This window comes from Aotus nancymaae, unplaced genomic scaffold (genome assembly GCF_030222135.1).
Source record: "Aotus nancymaae isolate 86718 unplaced genomic scaffold, 86718_ANA_hifiasm-v0.15.2.pri h1tg000028l, whole genome shotgun sequence".
NCBI lineage: Eukaryota > Metazoa > Chordata > Mammalia > Primates > Aotidae > Aotus > Aotus nancymaae.
The window spans coordinates 16836958-16864626 of record NW_026988441.1 but is presented as its reverse complement, the minus strand read 5'-3'; the positions used below and the strand labels follow the sequence as shown (position 1 = coordinate 16864626).

At 39.5% G+C, this 27669-nt stretch overlaps 1 protein-coding gene across 1 annotated transcript; it reads left to right on the top strand.

The window, feature by feature from the left end:
• The first annotated feature begins 47 nt into the window (after positions 1–47).
• On the top strand, positions 48–26370 carry ZNF461 (zinc finger protein 461). The gene is made up of 5 exons (XM_012437278.2): positions 48–366; positions 1947–2032; positions 7284–7410; positions 9274–9369; positions 24811–26370. The coding sequence occupies exons 2-5, from the start codon at positions 2024–2026 to the stop codon at positions 26199–26201; spliced, it is 1623 nt and encodes a 540-aa protein (XP_012292701.1). The 5' UTR covers positions 48–366; positions 1947–2023; the 3' UTR covers positions 26202–26370.
• The last annotated feature ends 1299 nt before the right edge of the window (positions 26371–27669 follow it).

Genomic DNA, 27669 nt, shown 5'->3' with positions numbered 1-27669 from the left:
CTTGAGGGAGTCAGGGCAGCCGCCGTGCCTGTTCCGAAATCCGTCCTCAGCGGGACGCGAAGTCCGGAATCCAGAAACGAACACTAACAGGTGGGCGTCACTCCAGCCTTCGGTGAAACTGCGCAAGAGCAGCCCGGAGGCGGGCCGAACGCACCCGCTCCAGCCCAGGCGCTCTTCCCTCAGACTGCATTTCCCAGAAGACACCGCTGCCCATAGCTACTTCCGGTAGGAACCTCAGCGGGATGGTCTAGGGTTAGAGGCACGTAAAGACGTCCCGGGCGGGTCGAGAAGGCAGAACTGTTTGTGTGGTCACGCCTGGAATCCGAATCAGAACTTGGACCAGACCCCTCCCTGAGGATGCTGAAGGTGAGAAATCCTGGCTAGCTAGTGCCGTGGAAGAGAAATGTCTATAGTTTTAGGCCTCTGAGTGCGGGGTCACCCCTTATGTGGGTGTGTTGTGAGGGCGTGAGAAAGTAGGGTTTATCTTTGGGCTAATTGTGTGTTACTGTTGTGACAGCGACAGTGGGTGTGCTTTTGTGACAATGTGATTATGTGTCTGATCATTTGTGTGAATGGGGTTTGTAGGGACTGTGACCGTGATTGTGAGTGGCTATTTGTGTTAAGTCCCATTTATTTACATGATAGAAAAAACACATTTACACAAACCACTATCCTCGGGCTCACACGATCAGGCAGATAGCTATCACTCCTCTCAGTCAATTCTGGTCTGTCACACACAATTAGACACACACGCAGTCACCTCACCCAGCTCCTGTGTACACATCTGAGGCTCAGGACGCCCTGCTCCAGATCGTCATTCATCCATCTCAGCCCCTCCTGACTACTTGTGGAGTCAGCTGTAGGTATACACCCCCCCCCACAAACTAAAATCACATTGCCGCCCTGCATTTATCATCACAGCCTCAGAAATACACCACATATGTAGTATGCTTATGTACATATGTGTTTATTTTTTCTAAGATTAGGCCACAATGCACATTGTTCTGCAACTATTTATTTATTTATTTATTTGAGACAGTTTCACCCTTCCACCCAGGCTAGAGTGCAGTGGCGCGATTTCAGCTCACTGCAACCTCCGCCTTCTGATTTCAAGCGATTCTCCTGCCTCAGCCTCCTGAGTAGCTGGAATTACAAGCGCCCGCCACCATGCCTGGCTAATTTTTGTATTTTTAACAGAGACGGGGTTTCATCGTGTTAGCCAGGCTGATCTCGAACTCCTGACCTCGTGATCCGCCCGCCTCAGCCTCCCAAAGTGCTGGGATCACAGGCGTGAGCCACCGCTCCCGGTCTCTGCAGCTTCTTACTAAAAGATATTTATGTCCTTTTGTCTGTATTCAAAGACAAACAATATTTCTCAGGATGTTTGCAGGTGTGATTCTTCCTTAATTCTTACAGCACTGTACTTCAAACTAAAGACTCAAGAATTTAATTTGGTCTAGAAATGTTTGCTCTATTTATTTCTTCTCTTCCATCTGTGTTGTTTTAACCTCTACTTTTGAAATTCCTGTTATACATACATTGGGTCTTTTGGGTCTGTTTTCTATCTTCCTAATCTTTTCACATAATGTCCATTTCCTTTTCTTTTTCCTCTTAATTCAGTGAAAATCTGCTCAAGGCATTTCTCAGCACCCTGGTCCTGACTTCCATTTCATCATAGTATCGGGACACTGAGCTGGCCTAACTATCCCTTCTGCTGAAGAGCCTGGTCCTTGCTTCTCTGAGTCTATCCTGCTATAGCTGCGTTTCCTCATGGTTTTGAGTAAAGCTAGGATTTGTTCAGATTCCTTCTAATCATTTATGTACGTGTGTATCAGATCTGGGAATAGGAGATACGAAGGGGGAAGAAAAATGTCATTCTGAATTAACATTTTGGGAGCTTAGAGGCAATAATCTTCTGTCTTTTCTTTTACTCCCCTCTCCCCCAGCAACACCTTTGGATTGAGTTTCTTACAGAGGAAACCAAGAAGAGGATTAATTAATACATTCAGTTGTAAAATAAGCCATGGCCCATGTAAGTTGGTTTTTTCTTGGTCCTAATTCAAATTGTGTGTCTGTGTGTCTGTGTCTGTGTGTGTGTGTGTGTGTGTGTGTGTGTGTGTAGGGCATGTGACTACTTGCATTTATTTATTTATTTATTTATTTATTTGAGACATAGCCCCACTCTGTCTCCCAGGTGGGAAGGTTGGAGTGCAGTGGTGCAATCTTGGCTCACTGCAGCCTCTACCTCCCAGGTTCAAGTGATTTTTCCATTTCAGCCTCCCAAGTAGCTGAGACTACAGGCACATGCCACCATGCCCAGCTAATTTTTGTACTTTACTTAGTAGAGTTTCACTAGGCTGATCTCAAACTCCTGGCCTCAAGTGATCCGCCCATCTCAGCCTCCCAAAGTGGTAGGATTACAGGCATGAGCCACGCGCCCAGTCTGCGTTCTTTATTCTGACATTGTTTCTTACCTGAGAATTATACAATAACTTACTATTGAGTAAGTGATGGTGACAGAATTTCAGGCCCTTCATTTTTTGCTCCTCTCCTCTCCAACCTATGTTCATATACTTGTTAAATAAATCATTCTTCATCTCCCTTATGTGCAATCTTCTAACAGAAACAAGTAGAGAATACAAATAATATTCTTTTGAAGTTGGGCATGGTAGCTCACACCTGTAATCCCAATGCTTTGGGAGGCGGAGGCAGCCAGATGCGGGCAGATCACCTGAGGTCGGGAGTTCAAGACCAGCCTGACCAATGTGGAGAAACCTTGTCTCTACTAAAAATACAAAATTAGCCAGGCATGGTGATGGGCATCTGTAGTCCCACCTACTTGGGAGGCTGAGGCAGGAGAATCACTTGAACCTGGGAGGCAGAGGTTGCAGTGAGCCAAGATTGTGCCATTGCACTCCAGCCTGGGCAACAAGATCAAGACTCCATCTCAAAAAAAAAAAAATTAGTGTTTCTCTTGTCAGAACTTGATTTGATAAGGTGATTTAACAAATACTTATTGAGTACCTACTATGCAACAGGCCATTCTTCTGGGTAACTAGGAATAAATCAATGGGAAAAAAATATCACATATATGCAAATCTTCCCTTCTGAAGCTTAACTGGTAGTCAGAGATAGAAAATAACTTATGTATTGTAAGACTTAAGACGCACACCCATATTTATGCAGAGAGAGTAAGCAAGACAGAATTAACAAAATAATCACATGATGAAAGCCAGACACAGTGACTCATGTCAGTAATTCCAACACTTTGGGAGGCTGAGGCAGGAGAATCACTTGAGCCCAGGAGTCCCAGAATAGTCTAGGCAACATAATAAAACCTGATCTCTACAAAAAAATTTTTTTATTAATCAGCTGGGTGTGGTTGTGTGCACCTACAGTTCTAGCTACTTGGGAGGCTGAGGCTGAGGTGGGAGAATCACTTAAGCACAGGAGTTTGAGGCTGCAGTGAGCTATGATCACACCATTGCACCCCAGCCTGAGTGACAGAGCAAGACCCTGTTTCAAAAAAAAAAATGTACATGATAAAATTAAGACCAGAGAAAAGAAAACAGACTAAATAAGATTCAGGCCACATCACAGAACTACACATGGCCCAAGGACATTATATATTTTTAAAGTATAAATTTCAAAATGAAGATACAATAGTTCTGAATACATGTGTATTGAATATCATAGCAGTACCTCTCCTAAAGCAAAATTTAGAGCAGATAGAAGAAATAGACACTTGCCAGCAGTAGGAGACATTAATTCACTCTTCTCAGTCCAAATCAGGCCAAGTAGACTAAATTTAATAAGGGAATAGAAGTACTAATCCACATACTCTATCTGGTCTACATTATTGATGCATTTATGTTAAATTTGGTATCCTGATACTTGTTAATATTCATTCTTCTTTCAAGTGTCTATGGAACATTCAGTAAAAAATGACATCTACCAAAATCACAAATGTATTTTCCCTTTCGACCCTGCAAATATAGGTACTTTTTCTTATAGATACACCTATATTTGTATGAAATGATAAATCCACAAGAGCATTCATTGTACCATTGTTTGTAATAGCCAAAGACTAGAAATAATGAATCTATAGGTTTAATTGATAAACTATAAGTATTAATATAAATAGTTGAAATATATATACTTAGGTAAAAGTAAAGAAGCCGTCCACCACAGATATGGCAAGATCCTTTGTATTTAATAAGTGAAAAAAATCAAGTACAAAACTGTGTATTTTATAGCGTGTTACTGTTTGTATACGAGGGTGAAAAATTATATGTATATATTTACTTATAAAGTTGTTTATCCATGGGGGCAAGAGATGGGAGACAAAATGGAAAGGAGAGAAATGAGACAAGACATATGAATGTATACCTTTTTAGTTCTTAACCATTTAAGAAAGGAAAAGAAAATATAAAAATATGCCAGGTGCAGTGGCTCATGCCTGTAATTCCAACACTTTGAGAGGCCACAGCAAGAGGATTACTTGAAACCAGGAGTTTGAGACCAGCCTGGGCAACAAAGACCCCATCAGTACAAAAAAAAAAATTAGCTGGGCATGGTGACATGTGCCTGTAGTCCCAGCTACTTGGGACACTGAGGCAGGAGAGTTGATTGTGCCTAGGAGTTTAAGGTTGCAGTGAGCTATGATCTCGCCACTGAACTCCAGCTTGGGTGACAAAGCGAGATGCCCCCCTATCCCTACCCCCAAAAAGAAAAATAAAATGTAAATAAAAATCTATTATCAAAGTTTATAATTTTCTCTAGCCATTTTTAGCTACTTAGATTCAGTAATGGAGTAGGAAGAGAGATGGATTTATCAAGGATTCAGGCTTTATCAAACAAATGTGAAATGAGAGGGTTAAGGGAGTTCATGTTGGGAATGATTATGAAGTTAAGTGATTAGTTGAGCATGGAATTTAAGTTGGGTAAGAAGAGAGAGACATATGGAGTGGGGTAAGTGCCAATGTGAAGGTGATCAGAGAAGGATACTTGGTATTTTGGAGATGATGCAGTTATTGCTAATCACAAGGTCTAGAATAATAACATGGGGAGTGAGTGAAGTAGAATGGAAGATGAGCTCATAGAAAAGTAGAAGAGGTTAAGGAATTGGGGCCATGGTATTAGAAGAACTCAGTATATGGCTATTTGAAGTCACTGAAAATAAAGATTAGTAGTATTAGAGTTAGTGATACTGAGCCAGGAGCTAAAATTCCTGAGGGGCAAAAGCCTGCATATGAACACATCACTGCAACAGAGAGAGATAATACATGGTATAGGCTGATGAAATGATGACATTAGATTTTAGAGAAGGGGCCCAGGCGTGGTGGCTCACACCCATAATCCCAGTACTTTGGGAGGCCAAGGCAGACAGATCACTTGAGGTCAGGAGTTTGAGACCAGGCTGGACAACATGGTGAAACCCTGTCTCTACAAAAAATACAAAAATTAGCCAGGCGTGGTGGTACGCACCTGTAATCCCAGCTACTTGGGAGGCAGAGGCATGAGAATTGCTTGAACCCAGGAGGCAGACGTTTTATTGAGCCAAGATCGTGCCATTACACTTCAGCCTGGGCAACAGAGTAAGACTCTGTTTCAAAAAAAAAAAAAAGGATGTTAGAGAAGGAAAGACAGTTGTCTGACACCAATAATGAGAAGCAAAGAGGACAGTGGTACGAAGGCTGTGGAAGGAAAAAAAAAGCCAGCACTTGAGGTGTCCTCAGGGAATGAATGGTTAATTAAATCACATGTGGAAAATCTTATAACTTCACAACTTGGGGTTTTCCAGTGAGATGTGATAGGGATCTCACTGAGCAGAAAGGCTTTGCTATGTGAAGCTTTAGGATTAGATGGAGATAGGATTAGTGCTTGCGTGGAAAAATTGAAGATCTTGCTGAAAAATAGATGATCATCAATTACAAACTCCAGTTTTAGACTGAACAGAGTATGTTAGACTTGGGTCACATCTATGAAAGTCCAGATTATTCTACATTAATATTCTTTAATTTAGGAGCATAGTATATATACAGAGAGAGGTGGTGGATGATGACAGTTAAGATTTATATGTAACCTTAGAAAAGACCTTAGAGATTTTGTTCACCCCAGAGATTCAAGTTTAAGAGAATTATTAAATCCCTTATTGTAAGATTAAATAAGGCTGGGTGCAGTGGCTCATGCCTATAACACTTTGGGAGGCCAAAGTGGGAGGATTGCTTGAACTCAGGAGCTCAAGACCAGCCAGGGCAATATAGTGAAACCTCGTCTCTTAAAAAAAAAAAAAAAGATCAAATATTGTGCTACCAATAAAAATCATATTACAATTACAATAACTATTGCCAGGTAACAAACCACCCCAAAATTTAGTAGATTAAAACAACAGTCATGGTCGGGCTTGCAAATCACAATCTCAGCAGAGCTCAGTAGGGATCCCTCACCTCTGTTCCATGTGGTATCAGCTGAAATGGCCTGACTGGGAGCTAGCTGACCCACTTTCAAGATAGTTCCCTCACATGGCTTGCAAGCTGTTGCTGGGTGTTGTTTGGGGAGCCTTGATTCCTTTCCCCATGAGCTATGCCATGGGCTGGTTAGGCTTCCTAGGAACATGGTGGCGGGGTTTCCAGAATGAACATTCCCAGAAAGTAAGGCAGAAGTATGAGACGTTTTTGTGATCTAACCACAGAAGTCACATAATCACTTCTGCCATATTCTATAGGTTGAATAAGTCACAGAAGTCCTCTCAGGTTCAAGAGATGGGGACACAGACCTTTACACCAGTTGGAAGAGGGATGTCAAGGTTACATTGAAGAAAGATATTTGGGATGCAAGATACTGCTTTGTCCATTTATGGAAAATATAGTCTGTACCAGATGTGTACTAAAGAATTTGCAAGAAAACTAAAAATACCTATGGCATGATAGTCATAATCATGAAGAAAATTCTTCAGGTTCTTTTTCTCAAGATAGAGATTTTACTAAGACATTTTAGAAAGATTTTAAAGTTTTCAACTATTTAATATAATAGGGAGCCTCTACTTATTTTCTTAATTTCTAGATGACTGATTAACAGGAGTTTCTGCAGAAATTGAATTAAGAACATGTAGGCACTCCACTTCAGTGACACTAAATTCCTCTTTGACCCATGCCCCAGGCTTAGCCTGTGTACTCACTAGACTGTCTCCTTTCTTGCAGTGTCTTCTTTTAGTACCTCTCTTTTCTTTTTAAAAATGTTTCTTATAATTTCTAAAATAGTACTATGATTTGTCATTTTAGGAGTTGGTGATGTTCAGAGATGTGGCTATAGATGTCTCTCAGGAGGAATGGGAATGCCTGAACCCAGCACAGAGGAATCTGTACAAGGATGTGATGCTGGAGAATTATAGCAACTTGGTGTCACTTGGTAAAGTTATCTGAAAATTAAAAATCTCTCCAAGTACTTTCCTCAGTTAAAAAAAAAAAGAATCTGACAATTCAGAATTCCTCTAACAATTCATATTGTACTTCTTGGAATTACTGCTTTCTCCCCTATTAGGGCTAGCTTTCAAATAACTGGATGAATTTTCTCTTTATGTATTGCAGAAAGAAGCACAGCTAAATAGAGATTCATTTTCATTTTCCCCATCCTTCCATGTTCTTTTGGTCCTTTCTTATAACTCTTCCTTGATGTTTAAGGGGCAGAACTGGAAATCTGTAATGTTAATGCATACACTATCAAAGAAACCAGACTCTCTCTTTTGTTTCACTTCCACTGTACTAAATCTGCCAATGTACTAGCAAAAGATTAAAACTAGACACATGGGTTCCAAGAGCGAACCTTTTTTCTTTCCTGGGTAATATAGTGGTAAGCTGGAGTAATAAACGTTTATTTACTATTCTCAAATGCACACTTCTCCATTTCCTATGATAAATGTACTATCTTTTATATTTTTAATTTTTTTGTTTTACTTTTTTTTTTTTTTTGAGATGGAGCTTTGCTCTTGTTGCCCAGGCTGGAGTGCAATGGCGTGATCTCAGCTCACGGCAACCTCCGCCTCCCAGGTTCAAGTGATTCTCTTGCCTCAGCCTCCCGAGAAGCTGGGATTACAAGCATATGCCAACACACCCAGCTAATTTTGCATTTTTTAGTAGATACAGGGTTTCTCCATGTTGGTCAGGTCAGTCTTGAGCTCCCAACTGCAGGTGATCTGCCTACCTTGGCCTCCCAAAGTGCTGGGATTACAGGTGTGAGCCACCATGCCTAGCCTTTTTTTGTTTTTATTTTTTTAACAGAGTTTCACTCTTGTCACCCAGACTGGGATACAGTGGCACAATCTTGGCTCACTGCAACCTCCACCTCCCAGTTTCAAACAATTCTCCTGCCTCAGCTTCCTGAGCTGAGATTACAGGTACCTGCCACCACACCCAACTAATTTTTGTATTTTTAATAGAGACAGGATTTCACCATGTTGGCCAGGCTGGTCTTGAACTCCTGGGCAAGTCTTGCACCTGACCTGTACTCTCTTTTAAATGATTTTCCTTTGGCAGTTATTTTTTAATAACTTTGTACAGTTAACATTAAAAAAAATATGAGGCCCGGTGCAGTGGCTCACACCTGTAATCCCAGCACATTGGGAGGCTAAGGTGGGTAGATCCTCTGAGGTCAGGAGTTGAAGACCAGCCTGGCCAATATGGCAAAACCCCGTTTCTACTAAAAACACAAAAATTAACCAGGCACAGTGGCAGGCACCTGTAATCCCAGCTACTCAGGAGGCTGAGGCAGGAGAATCACCTGAATCCCAGAAGTGGAGGTTGCAGTGAGCTGAGATTGCACCATTGCACTCAGCTGGACCCTGTCTCAAATCAATCAGTCAATCAATAATGTGCTACTGAACTGTGAGAGAATACATTTGTGTTGTTTTAAGCCACCCAGTTTGTGGGACTTTGTTAATGGTAGCCCTAGGAAACTAATAGAGGGGAATCAAGAGTGAAACTCCATCTCAAAAAAAAGAATAAATATCTCAGGAAGCTTCCTTTTTTTTCATCACAGCAAAATAAGAGAAAGCTTGCATAAATTTAAGTACCATTTTATCACCTATTTGTTTGCTTTGTTATGATCCTGTGTTCATCTGAATATGAATATTTCACCTCTTCTCCTTTATTTCCTCTGTATCCCTTATCAAGTACCTTTTTGATCTGTGATTTATTTTTATTTTAATCAGTTCTGAATCACTGTATTTGGATACTTTTATTTCCATCTCATCTCAATTTCTTTTCTTATAACTAGGACTTTCTGTTTCTAAGCCAGCCATAATCTCCTCATTGGAGCAAGGAAAGGAGCCCTGGATGGTTGTGAGGGAAGAGTCAGGAAGATGGTGCCCAGGTGAGTGAGCAAGCACAGGAAGCTCTTGCAGGGAGCAGGCCAGCTGGTCAGAATGTTGGGTTGGCAAGGTTATTTTAAACCAAATACTTAAGGAAAACCTAATTTCAAAACATATTACAAAGCTATAGTAATCAAACAGTGTGGTACTCACATAAAGACAGACATGTAGACTAATGGAATAGAATAGAGATCCCAGAAATAAACCCTTGCATAAAGAGTCAAATGATTTTAGACAAGGGTGCCAACACTTTAGTGGAGAAAACTGTATTATCCACAGGCAAAGGAATACAGTTGTACCCTTATCTTACACCATATAGAAAAATTAACTCAGAATGGATCAAAGACCTTGGCCAAGCATGGTGGCTCACGCCTGTAATCCCAGCACTTTGAGAGGCCAAGGCAGGCAGATCACAAGGTCAGGAGATCAAGATCATCCTGGCCAACATGATGAAACCCCACCTCTACTAAAAAATACAAAAAGTAGCTGGGCATGGTGGCGCATGCCTGTGATCCCAGCTACTCAGGAGGCTGAGGCAGGAGAATCACTTGAACCAGAGAGTTGGAGGTTGCAGTGAGCCAAGATCACACCACTGCACTCCAGCCTGGCAACAGAGCAGACTCTGTCTCAAAAAAAAAAAAAAAAAGAATGGAAAAGTATGGATCCAATATCCAATACCTAAATGTGAGAGCTAAAACTATAAAACTATTGGATTTGGCAATGATTTGTTGTGTATAACACCAAAAGCACTGGCAACAAAAGCAAAAATAGACAAATGGGACTACATCAAACCTAAAAACTTCTGTACATCAAAGACACAATCAACAGTGTTTATTAATTTTGTTTGTTTGTTTTGAGACAGGATTTTGCTCTGTCACTCAGGCTGGATGGAGTGCAGTGATGCAAACTTGGTTCACTGCAACCTGTCCCTCCCTGGCTTAAGCAATCCTCCCATTTCAGCTTCTTGAGTAGCTGAACTACAGGCACATACCACCATGCCTGGCTAATTTTTTAAGTTTTTGCAGAGGTGAGGTCTCTCTATATTACCCAGCCTGGTCTCAACCTCCTTAAGCAATCCTCCCACCCCAGCCTCCTTATGTGCTAGGATTATAGGCACGCATCACTGTGCCCAGGCTGTTTATTAATTTTTTAAAAGATTCAGGATGGGCTCAGTGGCTCACACCTGTAATCTCAGCACTTGGGGAGGCTCAAGTGGGAGGATTACTTGAGCTTAGGAGTTTTGACCTGTCTGGGCAACATAGCAAAAGCCCTGTCTTTACAAAAAATTAAAAATTAAAAAATTAGCCTGTAGTCCCAGATGTTCAGGAGACTAAGATGGGAGGATCACTTGAGCCCAAGAGTTTGAGGCTACAGTGAGCCAAGATTGCACCACTTTACTCCAGTCAAGGTGACAGTGCAAGATGCTCTCTCAAAATAGATAAATAAATAAAAGATTCATATAGGTTGCTTTGCTAGGTGATGGGAATACATTTTTAAAGTATTATAGAGACATTTTTAATTTAGTAGGGGATCAAGAATACATGGATGTTCTAATAGAATTGCTAGGAAAAAAATGGTTAGAAATTAGGAAAGTTAGAGAAAGTAATATATGACTATATTGAGAAGGTGGAGATGGCAGAGGGATGATTGAGAAGGCAGGAGGTCAACTAGGGAAGTTTGGGGTGCTGTAGGCCAAGAGCAGTTCCATTCTATAGGGCAGAGTTCTTTGATGATGTCTGTGACTCATTGAAGTGCTACAGGCTGAATGTGGTGGCTCATGCCTGTAATCCCAGGACTTTGGGAGGCCAAGGTAGAAGGATTGCTTGGGCCTAGGAGTTTGAGACCAGTCTGGGCCGTATAGCAAGACCCTGTCTCTACCGAAAAAAATTAAAAATTAGCCTAGCATGGTGGCATGCACCTGTAGTCCCAGTACTCAAGGGGCTGAGTTGGGAGGATTGCTTGAGCCGGGGAGGTCAAGGCTGCAGAGAGCCATGATTCTGCCATTGCACTCTAGTCTGGGTAACAGAGCAAGACCCTGTCTCAATCAATCAATAAAATGCTACAGAACTGTGAGAGAATACATTTGTGTTTTAAGCCACCCAGTTTGTGGGACTTTGTTAATGGCAGCCCTAGGAAACTAATAGAGGAGAATCATAGAAAAATGAATGATACATATTCTCCTACATGTCTTAATGTAAAGATAACATTCCTTTACCAATTTTTTATACCTGGGTAGGCTTTTTTCTTGGCATAGATACAGTGATTTTCTTTAAAAAAAAGAAGAAAGACCTTTTATTTTGAAATAATTACGGATTCACAAGAGGTTGCAAAGAAATGTATGGAGAAGTCCTGTGCACCCCCCTTGCAGCTTCCCTCAGGGTTAATACCCTACCCAACTATAGTACAATACCATACCAAAAAACTGACATTGCTACACTTCATAGAACTTACTCAGATTTCACTAGTTATACATGCACTCATTTATCTGTGTATAACTCTATTATCACATGTAGCCTTGTGTCACCACCGCAGTAGCCAAAATACTCAACAATACCATCACCACAAGACTCCCTTATGTTACCTCTTTATATCTATACTTACCCCATTTCTCTTTTCCCTAACCCTTGTGATATGGTTTGCCTGTCTCCCCTCCCAAATCTCATCTTGAATTGTAGCTGCCATATTTCCCATGTGTTGGGGGAGGGACCCGGTGGGAAATAATTGAATCATGGTGGCAGTTTCCCCCATATTGTTCTCATGCTAGTGAATAAGTCTCTAAGGAGTTTCCCCTTTTGCTTGGCTCTCATTCTCTCTTGCCTGCTGTCATGTAAGATGTGCTTTTGCTCCTTCTTTGCCTTCTGCCATGATTGTAAGGCCTCCCCAGCCATATGGAACTGAGTCCATTAAACCTTTTTCTTTATAAATTACCCAGTCCTGGGTATGTCTTTATCAGCAGCATGAAAACAGACTAATACACCTTTGCAACCATGTTCTGTTCTCTGTATAATTATGTAATTTCATGAATGTTACATAAATGGAATCCTGTATATGGGTGTTTGTTTTTTACATTCATGTACAAATTTGTACATGAAAATAAGTCTTCATTTGTTTACAGTAAATGCTCAGGAGTGTAGTTGCTGGGTGGTGTGATAAATCCATTTTTAGTTTGGCAAGGAGCTGTCAAATTATTGTCCACAATGGTGGTACCATTTTATATTCTTACCAGCCATGTATGTGTGATCCAGTTTCTCTAGTCATAGCCAGCTTTTGGTGTTATAATTGTTTTTCATTGTAGCCATTCTATTAGGTAGGTAACTATATCTCATTGTGGTTTTAATTTGAATTTCCTTAATGAAAAATAATATTGAACAACTGTGTGTGCCATCTGTCTATCCTGTTGTTTGAAATATCTCTTCATGCCTTTTGCCTATTTTCCAATTTGGTTGGTTTTTTACTGTTGAGTTTTCAAAGTTCTCTGTGTATCTTAGACAGAAGCCCTTTGCTGGATCTATGACTTGCAAATATTTTCTCCCAGTATGTAATTTATTTTTTTATGCTTTTAACAGGGTCTTTGCAGAGCAAAAGTTTTAAATTTTGATGAGGTCTAATTTATCTTTTTTTTCTCTTATGAATTGTGGTTTTTGGTGTGTGTGTGTTAGTGTCACGCCTAAGAACTCTTTGCTTAGTCAAAGTTCTAAAGGTCCTTAAGAGTTTCTCTAATCTTTTTTAGAAATTTTATAGTTTTACATTTTTCATTTAAGTTTGTGGTTCATTTTGAGTTTGTTTTTATAAAGTTGTGAGATTTAGATCAAGGTTCTTTCTTTTTCTATGGATGCCCACAGCATTTATTTAAAAGTTATCCCTTCTCAGGTGAATAGCTTTTTCACCTTTGTCAAAAATTAGTTGTGCACATTTGTGTGGCACTATTTCTGGGTTCTCTGTTCTGTTGTATTGATCTTTGTGACCATCTCTCTTCTAATGCCACCTTTCATGATGGCTGCAGGTATATAGTAAGCCTTAATATTGGAAGGAGTGATTCTTCCCACTGTGTTATTTTTCACAATTGTTTTGGCTATCCTTAGGACGTTTTTCTTTGCATATAAGTTTTAGAAAAGCTTGTCTGTGTCTACAAAAAAGTTGCTGAGATTTTCATGGGAATTGTGTTAAGCCTGTAGCTGAAGTAAGAGAGAACACCTTTACTCTGTTGAGTCTTTCAAAGCATGAACACAGCATGTCTCTCTAAATACTTTTGTTTTCCTTGATTTGTTTTATCAGCATCTTACAATTTTCATCATACAGAATCTGTACATGTTTTGTTATTTTTATACCTAAGTATTTCATTTTCTTTGGAGCATTTGTAAAGGGCATTGCATTTTTATATTGGAGTGCAGTTGATTTTGTGTATTAATCCTGTGACCTTACTCAACTTGCATATTAGTACTAGTTTTTTTTTCTAATTTTTTCTTAGAGATTTCTACTTATAAACAAATTATCTACAAACGATCATTTTCTTTTTATATTGTAATCTATGCTTTTTATTTCTTTTTCTTGCCTTATTGGAGTGGCAAGAACTTCTAATACTATGTTGAATAAGGGTGGTAAAAGTGGACATCTTTATGTTCTCCCTATTTTGGAAGGAAAGCATTCAGTCTTTTTTTTTTTTTTTTTTTTTGAGACGGAGTTTTGTTCTTGTTACCCAGCCTGGAGTGCAATGGCGCAATCTCGGCTCACTGCAACCTCCGCCTCCTGGGTTCAGGCAATTCTCCTGCCTCAGCCTCCTGAGTAGCTGGAATTACAGGCACGCGCCACCATGCCCAGCTAATTTTTTGTATTTTTAGTAGAGACGGGATTTCACCATGTTGATCAGGATGGTCTCGATCTCTTGACCTCGTGATCCACCCGCCTCGGCCTCCCAAAGTGCTGGGATTACAGGCGTGAGCCACCGCGTCCGGCCCACATTCAGTCTTTTAACGTTAAGTAGAATGTCAGTTCTAGGAATTTTGTAGATGCTTTATATTATAAGGTTGAGGAAGTTCCCCTCTCTTTTTAATGCCCTGAGAGGTTTTTAAAAAAATATGAATGAGTATTGATGTGATCATGTTATTTTTCTTATCCTATTTATATGTTACATTGAACATTTTTCCAATATTAAATGAGCTTCTTATACCTAGAATAAATTAGACTTAGTCATGGCATATTATGCTTCTTTTCTTTTCTTTTTTTTTTTTTTTTTGAGACAGAGTTTCGCTCTTGTTACCCAGGCTGGAGTGCAATGGCGCGATCTCGGCTCACCACAACCTCCGCCTCCTGGGTTCATATTATGCTTCTTATTCATTGTTGGGTTGGATTTGATTTGCTAAAATGTGGTTAAAAATTTTTTCACTTAGGGTCATGAAAGATGCTGACTTGTATTTTCTTTGTTGTGGCACTTTAGTCTGCTTTTGGTATCAGAGTAATACTGGCCTTATAAAGTGAGTTGAGAAGTGTTGTCTTTTCTTCTGTTTTCTGGAAAAAATTGTGTAACATATCATATGTTTGGTGAAATTCTCCAGTGAAATAGTCTGAACCTGGAGATTTCTTTTGGAGAGATTTTTAATTATAAATTCAATTTATTTAATAGTTATAGGACTATTCAGATTACCTATTTTATCTTAGCAGAGTATTGGTATTTTGTGATTTTCAAGGATTTGGTCCATTTCTTCTAATTTGTTAAACTTATAAAGTTGTATGTGATGTTCTTAGTATTTTGTATATTCATATATATAATGGATGTATATATATACTTACAATTTTTTTGAAAATTTTTTTCTTTAAGACTCTCTCTTTGACCCATGGATTATTTTTAAATTAATTATTATTTTAATTGAAAATACATATTATATGTATTTATGGTCTACAACGTGATGTTTTGATATACATATATATTATAAAAATGATTAAATCGAGCTAATTAACATATATATTACCTCATATTCTTCTTTTTTTGTTCTTTCACAACATTTATTTTAGAAATTTATTTTTGTGTGTAAGGGAGAACATTTAACATCTACTTTCCTAGCAGTTTTTAAGTTTACAGTATACTGTTTCAGCCAGGCATGGTGGCTCAGGCCAAGTGCAGTGGCTCACACCTGTAATCCCAGCACTTTGGTAGGCCAAGGCAGGTGAATCACCTGAGGTCAGGAGTTCAAGACCAGCCTGCCCAAGATGGTGAAACCCTGTGTCCACTAAAAATAAAAATAAAAATAGCTGGGCATGGTGGCCCACACCTCTAATCCCAGCTACTCAGGAGGCTGAGGCAGGAGATATGCTTGAACCTGGGAGGCGGAAGCTGCAGTAAGCCAAGATCATGCCATTGCACTCCAGCATGGGCACCAAGAGCAAGACTGTCTCAAAAACAAAAACCCAATATACTGTTTCAAGAGAATTTATAATTTATTGGCAAAGCCTTTTGGGAAGCATGCTTTAAAATCTTTGTCAGATAATTCCAACATGTGATTCATCCTTGTATTTGCATTAGTTGGTTGCCTTTTCTCCTTCAGATTTTGGTTTTCTTGGTTTTTGGTATGACAAGTGATTTTCATTTGGACCTTGGATATTTTAGTTATTATGTTTCAGAGAGTCTTGATTCTATTTAATCAATTTGAGCAAGTAGTTATCCTGTTAGATTTAGTAAAGATCTGATCTACTTTTGTAGACTTTAGTTCCAATGACACTTTAGTTTTCAGAACAATTACAGTGCTATTCTGATCTGCTCCATACTTCTCGTGCTGCTGGGGCCAAAAGCACATGAAGAGATGTTCACCACTACTAGCCATTAGGGAAATGCTAATCAAAACCACAGTGAGGCTGGGCACGGCAGCTCATGCCTGTAATCCCAGCACTTTGGGAGGCCAAAGTGGGTGGATCGCTTGAGGTCAGGAGTTTGAGACCAGCCTGGCCAACATGGTGAAACCCTGTGTCTACCAAAAAATACAAAAATTAGCCCGGCATGGTGGCACGCGCCTGTAGTCCCATGGTGGTATTCTGGAGGCAGAGGCACAAGAATCACTTGAACCTGGGAGGTGAAGGTTGCAGTAAGCTGAGATTGTGCCACTGCACTCCAGCCTGAGTGACAGAGTGAGACTCTGAAAAACAAAAAAAACAAATAAAGAAACCTACACATAATGAGATATCACCTCATACTCAATAGGATGGTTAATATTAAAAAAACGTAAAATAAACAGGTGTTGCCAGGGACGTGGAGAAATTGGAAACTTTGTGCACTATTGGTGGGAATGCAAAATGGTACAATATATTAGATCATTCTTGCATTGCTATAAAGAAATATCTGAGACTGGATAATTTGAAAAGGTTTAGTTGAAAGGACAAGTTGAAAGGTTTAGTTGGCTCATGGTTCTGCAGGCTTTACAGGAAGTATGGCCCTGCTCAACTTCTGGGAGGAGCAGTCTATTCCTGGTGGAAGGCGAAGGAGCAGCAGGCACTTTACATGGTGAAAGTAGGAGCAAGAGAGAGTTGGGGGCGCGGGGAGGTGCCACACAGTTTCAAATGACCAGATCTCATGAGAACTCACTCACCATCATGAGGATAGCACCAAGAGAATGGGGCTAAACCACTTATGAGAAAACAGCTCCCATGATCCAATTACCACCCACCAGGCCCACCTCCAACACTGGGGATTGCGATTCAACATGAGATTTAGAGGGGACACATATCCAAGCTATATCATACAGCCACTATGGAAAACAGTATGGTAATTTCTCAAAACATTAAAAATAGAATTGCCATAAAATACAGCAATTCTACTTCTAGGTATATACCCAAAAGAATTAAAAGTAAGAATGAAAACTGATGGTTTTATACTCATGTTCATAGCAGCATTATTCACAATAATCAAAAGGTGGAAGCAACCCAGTGTCCATCAATAGATGAATGGATAAACAAAATGTGGTATATGTATACAATGGAATATTATTCAGCCTTAAAAAGGGAGGACATTGGGCCGGGCGCAGTGGCTCACGCCTGTAATCCCAGCACTTTCGGAGGCCAAAGTGGGTGGATCACCTGAGGTCAGGAGTTCAAGACCAGCCTGGCCAACATGGTGAAACCCCATCTCTACTAAAAATACAAAAATTAGCCAGGCATGGTGGTGAGTGCCTGTAATCCCAGCTACTCAGGAGGCTGAAGCAGGAGAATCCTTGAACCCCCAAGGTAGAGGTTCCAGTAAGCCGAGATCATGCCACTGCACTCCAGCCTGAGAGACAAGAGCGAAACTCTGTCTCAAGAAAATAATAAAATAAATAAAATAAAAAGGAAGGACTCTCTGTCACATGCTATAACTTCGAAGAACCCTAAGGACATTATACCAAGTAAAATTAGCCAGTCACCAAAACACAAATATCATATGATTTAACTTACATGAGGTATTTAGAGTAGTCAAGTTCACAGAAACAAAGCAGAGTGGTGGTTGCCAGTAGCTGGGGCTAGAGGGAATGGAGAGTTGTTATTTAGTATAGAGTTTAAGTTTTGCAAGATGCAAAGGTTCTGAAGAATTGTTGCACAATATGAATACACTTAATACTACTGAACTATACACTTAAACATGGTTAAGGTGGTAAATTCTATTTTATGTGCTATTTTACCACAATTAATTTTTTTTCTAAAAATACTAGAGGTATATTGTAAGACTTAGCTGTGTGTGGCTTGTATTTAAGCCTATGGAAAGAGTATATATTAAGAAGAGAGCTGGCCAGAGCCTTAGTTCTGGGACATTCCAACATTTAGAAGTCAGGGAGAGGAAGAGGATGTGTTAAAGGGAACTGAAAACAAGTGGTCAGAGAGGTAAGAGGATAACCAGGAGAATATGGTATGCAGGAAGCAAGGTGATTGATTAGATGTGTCGTAATGCTGAAGAGGCGAGTAGAGTAAGGATGGGCACTTGAGCACTGATATTGGCAAGGTGATTTTCTTGGTGACCTTAGCTAGAGATGTTTCAATTCAGTTGAAACATGTATGGGAGTGGATTACAGAGAAAATGGCTAATTTATACAGTCATTTGATTTAAAACAAAGGTAAGGAAAGGATGGTCTTTTCAGTAAATGATACTGAGTAAATTGGGTATCTGGAAAAATAGGAAGGTTGATTCTGACCTCACACCAGAAAATGTAGTCCAGGTGGATTATAGATCTCAATAGGAAAGGTAAAATGGTTAAATTTCTGGAAGATAATATGAGTTTATTTTCATAACCTTGGGATTGGATTACTTAAAATTAAGAACTTTTTTTCATTAAAACATATTACTAAGAGAATGGCTGGACCCATTGGCTCACACTTGTAATCTCAGCACTTGGGAGGCCAAGGCAGGTGGATCACTTGAGGTCAGGAGTTTGAGACCAGCTTGGGCAACGTGGCGAAACCCCATCTCTACTAAAAATTCAAAAATTCACCGGGCGTGGTGCCACACACCTGTAATCCCAGCTACTTGGAAGGCTAAGGCAGGAGAATCACTTGAACCCAGGAGGCAGAGGTTGCAGTAAGCTGAGACTGTTACTGCACTCCAGTCTGGGTGACAGAACAAGACTCTGTCTCGAAAAAAAAAATTATATACATACACACACACACACACACACACACAACACACACACATATGTATATATTACTAAGAGAATGAAAGTGGCCAGTGCCAGTCCTAGAGTGGGAGAAGACATCTGTAATACATAAGTTGGTCATATACAGAACTTACAAAGAATTTCTATAAATCATTAAGAAAAGACAACCCAGAAATCACCCACATGTCCAATTTACTGATGAATGGATAAACAAAATGTGATATATCCATACAATGAAATATTATTCAGCCATAAAAAGGAATGATTGCTACAACTTGGCTGAACTTGAAAACATGCTGAGTGAAAACAGCAAAACCCAAAAGGTCACATATTATATGATTCCATTTATATAAAATGTCCAGAAGAGGCAAAATCAGAGACCTAAAACAGGCTAGTAGTTGCCAGGGTGGGGGAAAGTGGAAAGTGGGAAGTGACTATGAGTGTGAGGTTTTTTTGTAGTGATGCAAATATTGTGGAATTAGATGGTGGTGATGGTTGCATATCATTGAGAATGTACTAAAACTTACTGAATTGTGTATATTAAAATGATGAATTTTATGTTACATGAATTTTACATTAAAAATCAATGTAGAAATCAAAGGCCTGGATGGCATTTTATTAAAGATATCCAGTTGGCCAATAAACATATGAAAAAGTGCTCAGCTTCATTTGTCCTCATGGAAATTACAAATTACGCTATGATGTAAACACATCTGCCTGATGGCTAAACAAAAGATTGACAATAACAAGTGTTGATGAGGATGTAAAGAACAGGAGTTCTCTGACAGCCTGATGGAATTTTAAATTAGAAATTTTTTTTATGACAGAGTCTCGCTGTGTCACCTAGACTGGAGTGCAGTGGTGCAATCTTGGCTCACTGCAACCTCCACCTCCTGAGTTCAAGCAATTCTCCTGCCTCAGCCTCTTGTGTAGCTGAAATTACAGGGACCCACCACCATGCCCAGCTAATTTTTCTATTTTTAGTAGAGATAGGGTTTCACCATGTTGATTTTGAACTCCTGACCTCAAGTGATCCGCCCATCTCAGCCTCCCAAAGTGCTGGGATTACAAGTGTGAACCACAACACCTGGCCTAAATTTAAAAATTGTTGCATAGTGTCAACTAAAGCTGAATAAATTTATATCCTATGATGTAGCAGTTTCACTCCTATGTGCATACCTAACAGAAAAGAGTAATTAATTTCACCAAAAGAAATGTACAAGAATGTTCATAGCACTACTTATCATAATAGTCAACTATAGGAAGCAACCAGAATGTCCATCATTAGGTGTATGGAAAAATAAATTGTGTTAGAATGAAATGCTATATACAGTGATCAGTCTCAAACTTTTTATTCTCTGGATGTCTTTATGCTCTTAAAAATTATTGAGGAGCCCAAGAGCTCTAGCATATGTAGATTGAATTAAATCTAGGAAAAATGAAATATTTATTTAATGCATTTAAAAATAGTAAACTACATGTTAACTTAAATAATGTATGATATTTTCCAAAACAAAACAAAAATATTTAGTGTAAAAAGTGGCACTGTTTTTCAATTTCTGCACATTTCTTTAATGCTTGGATTAAAAGAAGATAGCTAGATCTCACATCTGCCTCTGAATTTATTAAATTAAAAGTCACTGCTCCATCTTGTTCTTTGAATCGAACTGTCATCTGTGGTGCCTGTTTTGTAACATGATGCATTAGTTATTTGGAAAATATTGCTTCAATTAGTTATGTAGATCTTCCAGACTTTGACACATTTTCTTATAAAATACCCAAAAAATCATATTTGTTAATAACACCACTAATCTAATCACAGAAGTCTTGAAGTATTTGGAAGCTGTCAGGCTCACAGGGGCTGATACAAACTTTCTTGAAGTCTAATTTTGGCCGGGTGCAGCAGCTCATGCCTGTAATCCAAGCACTTTGGGAGGCCAGGCGGATCAACCTGAGACCAGGAGTTCAAGACCAGCCTGGCCAACATGGTGAAACCCTGTCTCTACTAAAAATACAAAAATTAACCAGGCATGGTGGCATACCTGTAATCCCAGTTACTTGGGAGGCTGAGACAGGAGAATCACTTGAAGCATGAGGTGGAGGTTGCACTGAGCTCAGATCAGGCCATTGCACTCCAGCCTTGGTGACAGAGCGAGACTCCATCTCAAAAAAAAAAAAAATCTAATGTTTACTTGTAAACTAGAATTGTGTCATTGGCAAATACAGTCAGTTTTTCTTAAAGTGACAGATTAATTTTTCAGTTTGCCGAAATGTCTGCCAAGTCTGAATCACCATAGTTTAGCAATCTGTTAATCACCATAGCTTATCCATCTGTTCTTTCAAGTAAAAATTGAATTCCATGCAAAAAAGTGGCTAATTTGGCTTGCAACTAGAACAATCAAGTGCATGCTTTTTTTTCAAAACAGTTCATCTACTTTGGTCTCCAGCAGAGGCCAGTTTCATCACATGGAATATTAAAACGATGTGTGTGGAAGCACTGAGATTTAATAAAACTAATAATGATTGCTGTTCATTATAGGTATTCTTAAGTGAAGCTGGCACTTTTTTTCCTGCAAGTCATGATTGAAGAAAGCAGTGACTATGTACAGCTTGGGGCCACTGCTTTGATTCAGGCTAAGGCACCAGCAGTTTTTTTGTACAAATACTAACATTTTCCGGGATAAATCACGAGATTCAAAAAAGTTATTAATTTGAACATTTAGCACCACACTGTTTGTTACCAAGCATTTACATAAAAGAGGGTCCTCTTTAATGATTAATTGGCACTGATACTAAGTGAATACAAGGAAAACACCAAGTCTAGTTATGTAGATTAATCCATCTGTAAGACATAAGTACAATTCAGTCTTCCTGTTTGCAGCTTAATCTGTAATTTGAGTTATTTCATTTGGAAACTGTACTTTTGTGAGCCTCAACCTACTGGGCTCAAGCAATCTACCACTTCAGCCTCCCAAGTAGCTGGGAGGTTGAGGCCTGTAATCCCAGCACTTTGGGAGGTCGAGTTGGGCGGATCACGTGAGGTCAGGAGTTTGAGACCAGCCTGGCCAACATGGTGAAACCCTGTCTCTACTAAAAATACAAAAAAGTAGTCTGGCTTGGTGGCACGTGCCTGTAGTCCCAGCAACTCGGTAGGGTGAGGCAGGAGAATCGCTTGAACTTGGGAGGTGGAAGTGGCAGTCAGCCGAAATCGCACCACTGCACTCCAGCCTGGGTGAGAGTGAGACTCTGTCTTAAAAAAAAAAAAAAAAACCGCCAAAAATAGTCACAGTCATAGAAGCAGAGAGCAGAATGATGGTTGCCAGCAGAAGGGGAGGGGAAATGGGGAGATGTTGGGCAGAGGGTATAAAGCTTCACTTATCCAAGATGAGTGGGTTCTGAAGATTTGACATAATGTATTATGACCCTAGTTGGCAGTACTGTATTGTATTGTATACTTGAAATGTGCTGAGTGTTAAGTGTTCTCATCACAATAAAAAGAAAATGGTTAACTATGTAAGGTGATGAATATGTTAGCTAATTATGGTGATTATTTCACATTGTAAATGTATATCAAATCATCAGGTTGTACACTTTAAATATATACAATTTTAATTGTCAATTTTCCCTCAATAAAGTGGGGAAAAACAAATATTGAGACATTTAACTATGAATGCTATAATTAATATTTTTATATATTGGTGCTATGTGCTAATAGAACAAAGAATTTATTAAATAGGTAAACACTTTTTAAATTTTTATTGTGTTGTAAATACTTAACATGAAATCTACCCTCTTAGTGGATTTTCAGGTGTACAATATAGTGTTGTCAAGTGTGGGCACAGGATTGTGCAACAGATCTTTTTTGTTGTTGAGACAAGGTCTCGCTCTGTTACCCATGCCAGAGTGCAGTGAAGTAATCACAGCTCACTGCAGCTGGGACCTCCCAGATTCAAGCAATCTTCCCACCTCAGCCTCCCAACTAGCTGGGACCACAGGTACACACCAGTATACCCAGCTAAATTTTTATTTTTGTATTTTTTTCGTAGAGACAAGGTCTCACTATGTTGTCCAGGCTGGTCTCAATCTCCTGGACTCAAGTAGTCCTCCCATCTCAGCCTCCCAACATGCTGGGATTACAGATGTGACCCACCACACCAGATTTTTTAATAATAAAAGTAGTCTTAAAAAAAAAAAAAAAAAACCCTGGCCAGGCACAGTGGCTCATGCCTCTAATTCCAGCACTTTGGGAGGCCGAGGTGGGCGGATCACTTGAGGTCAGGAGTTTGAGACCAGCCTGACCAGCATGGGGAAACCCCATCTCTACTAATGACACAAAAAAATTAGCCACTGTGGTGGCACACACCTGTAATCCTAGCTACTTGGGAGGCTGACACAGAGAATTGATTGAACCCAGGAGGCAGTGGCTGCAGTAAGCCAAGATTACGCCACTGCACTCCAGACTGGGCCACAGAGCAAGATTCCATCTAAAAAAAAAAAAAACTTGCCGGGCATGGCAGCTCACTCCTGTAATCCCAGCAGTTTGGGAAGCCAAGGTAGGCAGATCACCTGAGGTCAGGAGTTTGAGACCAGCCTGGCCAACATGGTGAAACCCCGTCTCTACCAAAAATACAAAAATTAGCTGGATGCGGTGGTACACACCTATAATCCCAGCTACTTGGGAAGCTGAGGCAGGAGAATTGCTTGAACCTGGGAGGTGGAGGTTGCAGTGAGCTGAGATCATGCCACTGCACTCCAGCCTGGGTGACAGAGTGAGACTCCATCTCAAAAAAAAAAAAAAAAATTTCAAGTACAAGAAATACATATTCTCTTTTTATTGTATAATAAAATATTGTTATAAAATGAAATATTTATTCTTTTGTTTCCATGTAGGTACATGGAAAACTTGGGGATTTCACAATAATTTCTTAGACAATAATGAGGTTACAGACATAAAAGCAGGTATAAATAAATACAGTTTTTAAGAGCACAGTAGAAGTACTGGTAACAAAGCTAATCTCTGAAAGTACACATTTATTCTCCAAACCTACTACTCCAGAAACTTCTATCATACACAGAAATACATAATCACACGTTCTGTTAGATTTCAGAATGACATCATCACACTTCTAGTAGTCTCATAGTAAGAGAATAAGTGAAAAAGGCAAATGTCTCAGGATTAGTATGAAAATAGCTTTGACCTTATAGACTTCCTGAAAGGGTCTCAGGTACCCTCCGCAGTCTTTGGACCACCCATTGAGTACTGCTGCTATATAGTAACGAAAATGAAGAAACTGGCCGGGCGCAGTGGCTCACGCCTGTAATCCCAGCACTTTGGGAGGCCGAGGCGGGTGGATCACGAGGTCAAGAGATCGAGACCATCCTGGTCAACACGGTGAAACCCCGTCTCTACTAAAAATACAAAAAATTAGCTGGGCATGGTGGCACATGCCTGTAATCCCAGCTACTCGGGAGGCTGAGGCAGGAGAATTGCCTGAACCCAGGAGGTGGAGGTTGCGATGAGCCGAGATCGCGCCATTGCACTCCAGCCTGGGCAACAAGAGCGAAACTCCGTCTCAAAAAAAAAAAAAAAGAAAATGAAGAAACTACTACTGAACCCGGGAGGCAGAGGTTGCAGTGAGCCAAGATCGCTCCACTGTATTCCAGCCTGGGCAACAGAATGAGATTCCGTCTCACCAAAAAAAAAAAAAAAAAAAAGAGTTCTCTAAGCCTTTTCTATCTTATGTGAATTATTTGCAGTTATCTCTCATTGCTGCCATAGATATTTTATTTCTCTTATGGTACAAAATCAGGAGTTAAAATATATTTCTTATCTTTCAGACTTGGCATCCAGAGATGAGCCCCAGAAATTACCTCCAAAAAGAGATATTTATGAAACAGAATTATCCCAGTGGGTTAACATGGAAGAATTTGAAAGCCGTAATCTTGAGAGATCCATTTTTAGAGATATCTGGGAAGGCAACTGTCATATTGAGCAACATCAGGGACAAAAGGAGGGCTATTTTAGACAATTTTTGATTAACTATGAGAACATGACCATTTTTAGCCAACATACTTTACTAACTCCAGAATTTTATGATAGAGAGAAAATCTCTGAATGTAAAAAGTGTAGAAAAAACTTCAGTTACCATTTACTTTTTAGTCACCACAAAACTCATTCTGAAGAACTTTCTGAATGTAAAGAATGCAAAGAAATTGTTAATACGCCATACCTTTTTAAACAACAGATAATTCAAAATGGTGACAAATGCAATGACTGTAAAGAATGTTGGAAGGCCTCTGTTCATTGCTCACAACTTAAACAACATCTAAGAATTCATAATGGTGAAAAACGCTATGAATGCAACGAATGTGGGAAGGCCTTTAATTATGGCTCAGAACTTACTCTACATCAAAGAATTCACACTGGTGAGAAACCTTATGAATGTAAAGAATGTGGGAAAGCCTTTAGACAGCGATCACAGCTTACTCAACATCAGAGACTTCATACTGGTGAAAAACCCTATGAATGTAAGCAATGTGGGAAAGCTTTTATTCGTGGCTTTCAACTTACTGAACATCTGCGACTCCATACTGGTGAGAAACCTTATGAATGTAAAGAATGTGGGAAGACTTTTAGGCATCGCTCACATCTTACTATACATCAGAGAATTCACACTGGTGAGAAACCCTATGAATGTCGGGAATGTGGGAAAGCCTTTAGCTACCACTCAAGCTTCTCTCACCATCAGAAAATTCATTCTGGCAAGAAACCTTATGAATGTCATGAATGTGGGAAGGCTTTTTGTGATGGCTTACAACTAACCCTACATCAAAGGATTCACACTGGTGAGAAACCCTACGAGTGTAAGGAATGTGGGAAGACTTTTAGACAGTGTTCACACCTCAAAAGACATCAGAGAATTCATACCGGTGAGAAACCTCATGAATGTGTGATATGTGGCAAGGCCTTTAGACTTCATTCACACCTTATTCAACATCAAAGAATTCATACTGGTGAGAAACCCTATGAATGTAAGGAATGTGGGAAAGCCTTTAGCTATCATTCAAGCTTCTCACACCATCAGAGAATTCATTCTGGGAAGAAACTGTATCAATGTGGGAAGGCGTTTAATCATGGATTACAACTTAACTTACATCAGACTCTTCATACTGGTGAGAAGCCAGTCACATTTCCACTCCTCCCTCCCCATCCTAGTCTAGCATCATGAAATTTGTTGATGATGGAAATATACATTGTCTTTGTTTTATTTAAGGAAAAAGTTGATAAGCTACCATGTTTCATTAGTAGTGATTTATTTAACTAATCCTTGAAAACCAAATGTTTTTAAGTGAGAAAATGGAAAAGTAATTAAAGTGTAAATTTTGCTCTCATTTTAATGCTGTTTTTGAGTTACTGTATTAACCACTATTGAGAATAAATCTTCTAAAATTACATGTTTCACTGAAACCAGTGAAATATAGCATAAATAAAATGAAAACAATTTCCTCCCCTCCCACAAATCTCTGAGATAACTAGTATGTTAATTTCTTCTTCCATTATGCTCAAACAACTTGTACACAAAAAGCATTTGTTGCATGTGTTTGGAGGAGGTTTTACCCCTGTATGGACATTTTAGTGTCGTGTCCTTTTCACAATAATCATGAATACTTTTCCAGCTCAGTACATAAAGATGTAACCATCTTTAATTAAGCTTCAGAATATTTCTAGAATGGAAAGTATGTCAGCATGTTGAGCCATCACCTACTATAGACATTCAAGTTGTTTCTGATTTTCACCTGGAACTCTCATGCAGTAAACATTCTTACCTTCTTTTGTTTCTGTTGAGCAAATTCCAAACAGTGGGATTAAAGAGTATCTGGTGTATGTATTCTGAGATTACATTTATCTTTTAAAACCTTTTAATTTTTTTGTTTAAATAATAAAAGCACACATTATAAAAATTCAAAAATTGCCAAAAATGTGAAAATTAAATGTCCCCTAATATTCAGTTTTGTAGCCACTCACTTTCTCTCCGCAGGTGCAACAAGTACTATCAGTTTCTTTTTTTTCTAACAGGAATATTCCAAGTAAGTTTTGTAAATTCTTCAGACAAAAGTACATTATTCATAATATGTGATTTACTACACAGTCTTATCATTAGTCCACATTTGGCCCACTTTATTTCATTTTTTTTTTGAGACAAGGTCTAGCTTTGTCACCCAGGCTGGAGTGCAATGGCGCAATCTTATCTCACTGTAACCTCTACCTCCCAGGTTCAAACAATTCTCCTGACTCAGCTTCCTGAGTAGCTGGAACTACAGGCATACACCACCATGGCCAGCTAATGTTTGTATTTTTAGTAGAGACAGTGTTTCGCCATGTTGACCAGGTGGGTGTTGAACTTCTCACCTCAGATGATCCACCTGCCTCAGCCTCCCAAAGTGCTTGGACTGCAGGTGAGAGCCACTGTGCCCAGCCCACTTCATTTTTTTTTTTTTTTGAGACAGGGTCTCACTCTGTTACCCAGGCTGGAGTGCAGTGGTGCAATCTCAGCTCACTGCAACCTCCACCTCCCAGGTTCAAGCAATTCTCCTGCCTCAGCCTCTCAAGTAGCTGAGATTATAAGAACTTGCCACCACACATGGCTAATTTTTGTACTTTTAGTAGAGACAGGGTTTCACCATGTTGGTCAGGCT

Coding starts and splice junctions, on each gene's coding strand:
- ZNF461 (XM_012437278.2), top strand. Junction 7,411..9,273: donor TAGCAACTTGGTGTCACTTG/GTAAAGTTATCT, acceptor TCTTATAACTAG/GACTTTCTGTTTCTAAGCCA. Junction 9,370..24,810: donor GTCAGGAAGATGGTGCCCAG/GTGAGTGAGCAA, acceptor CTTATCTTTCAG/ACTTGGCATCCAGAGATGAG.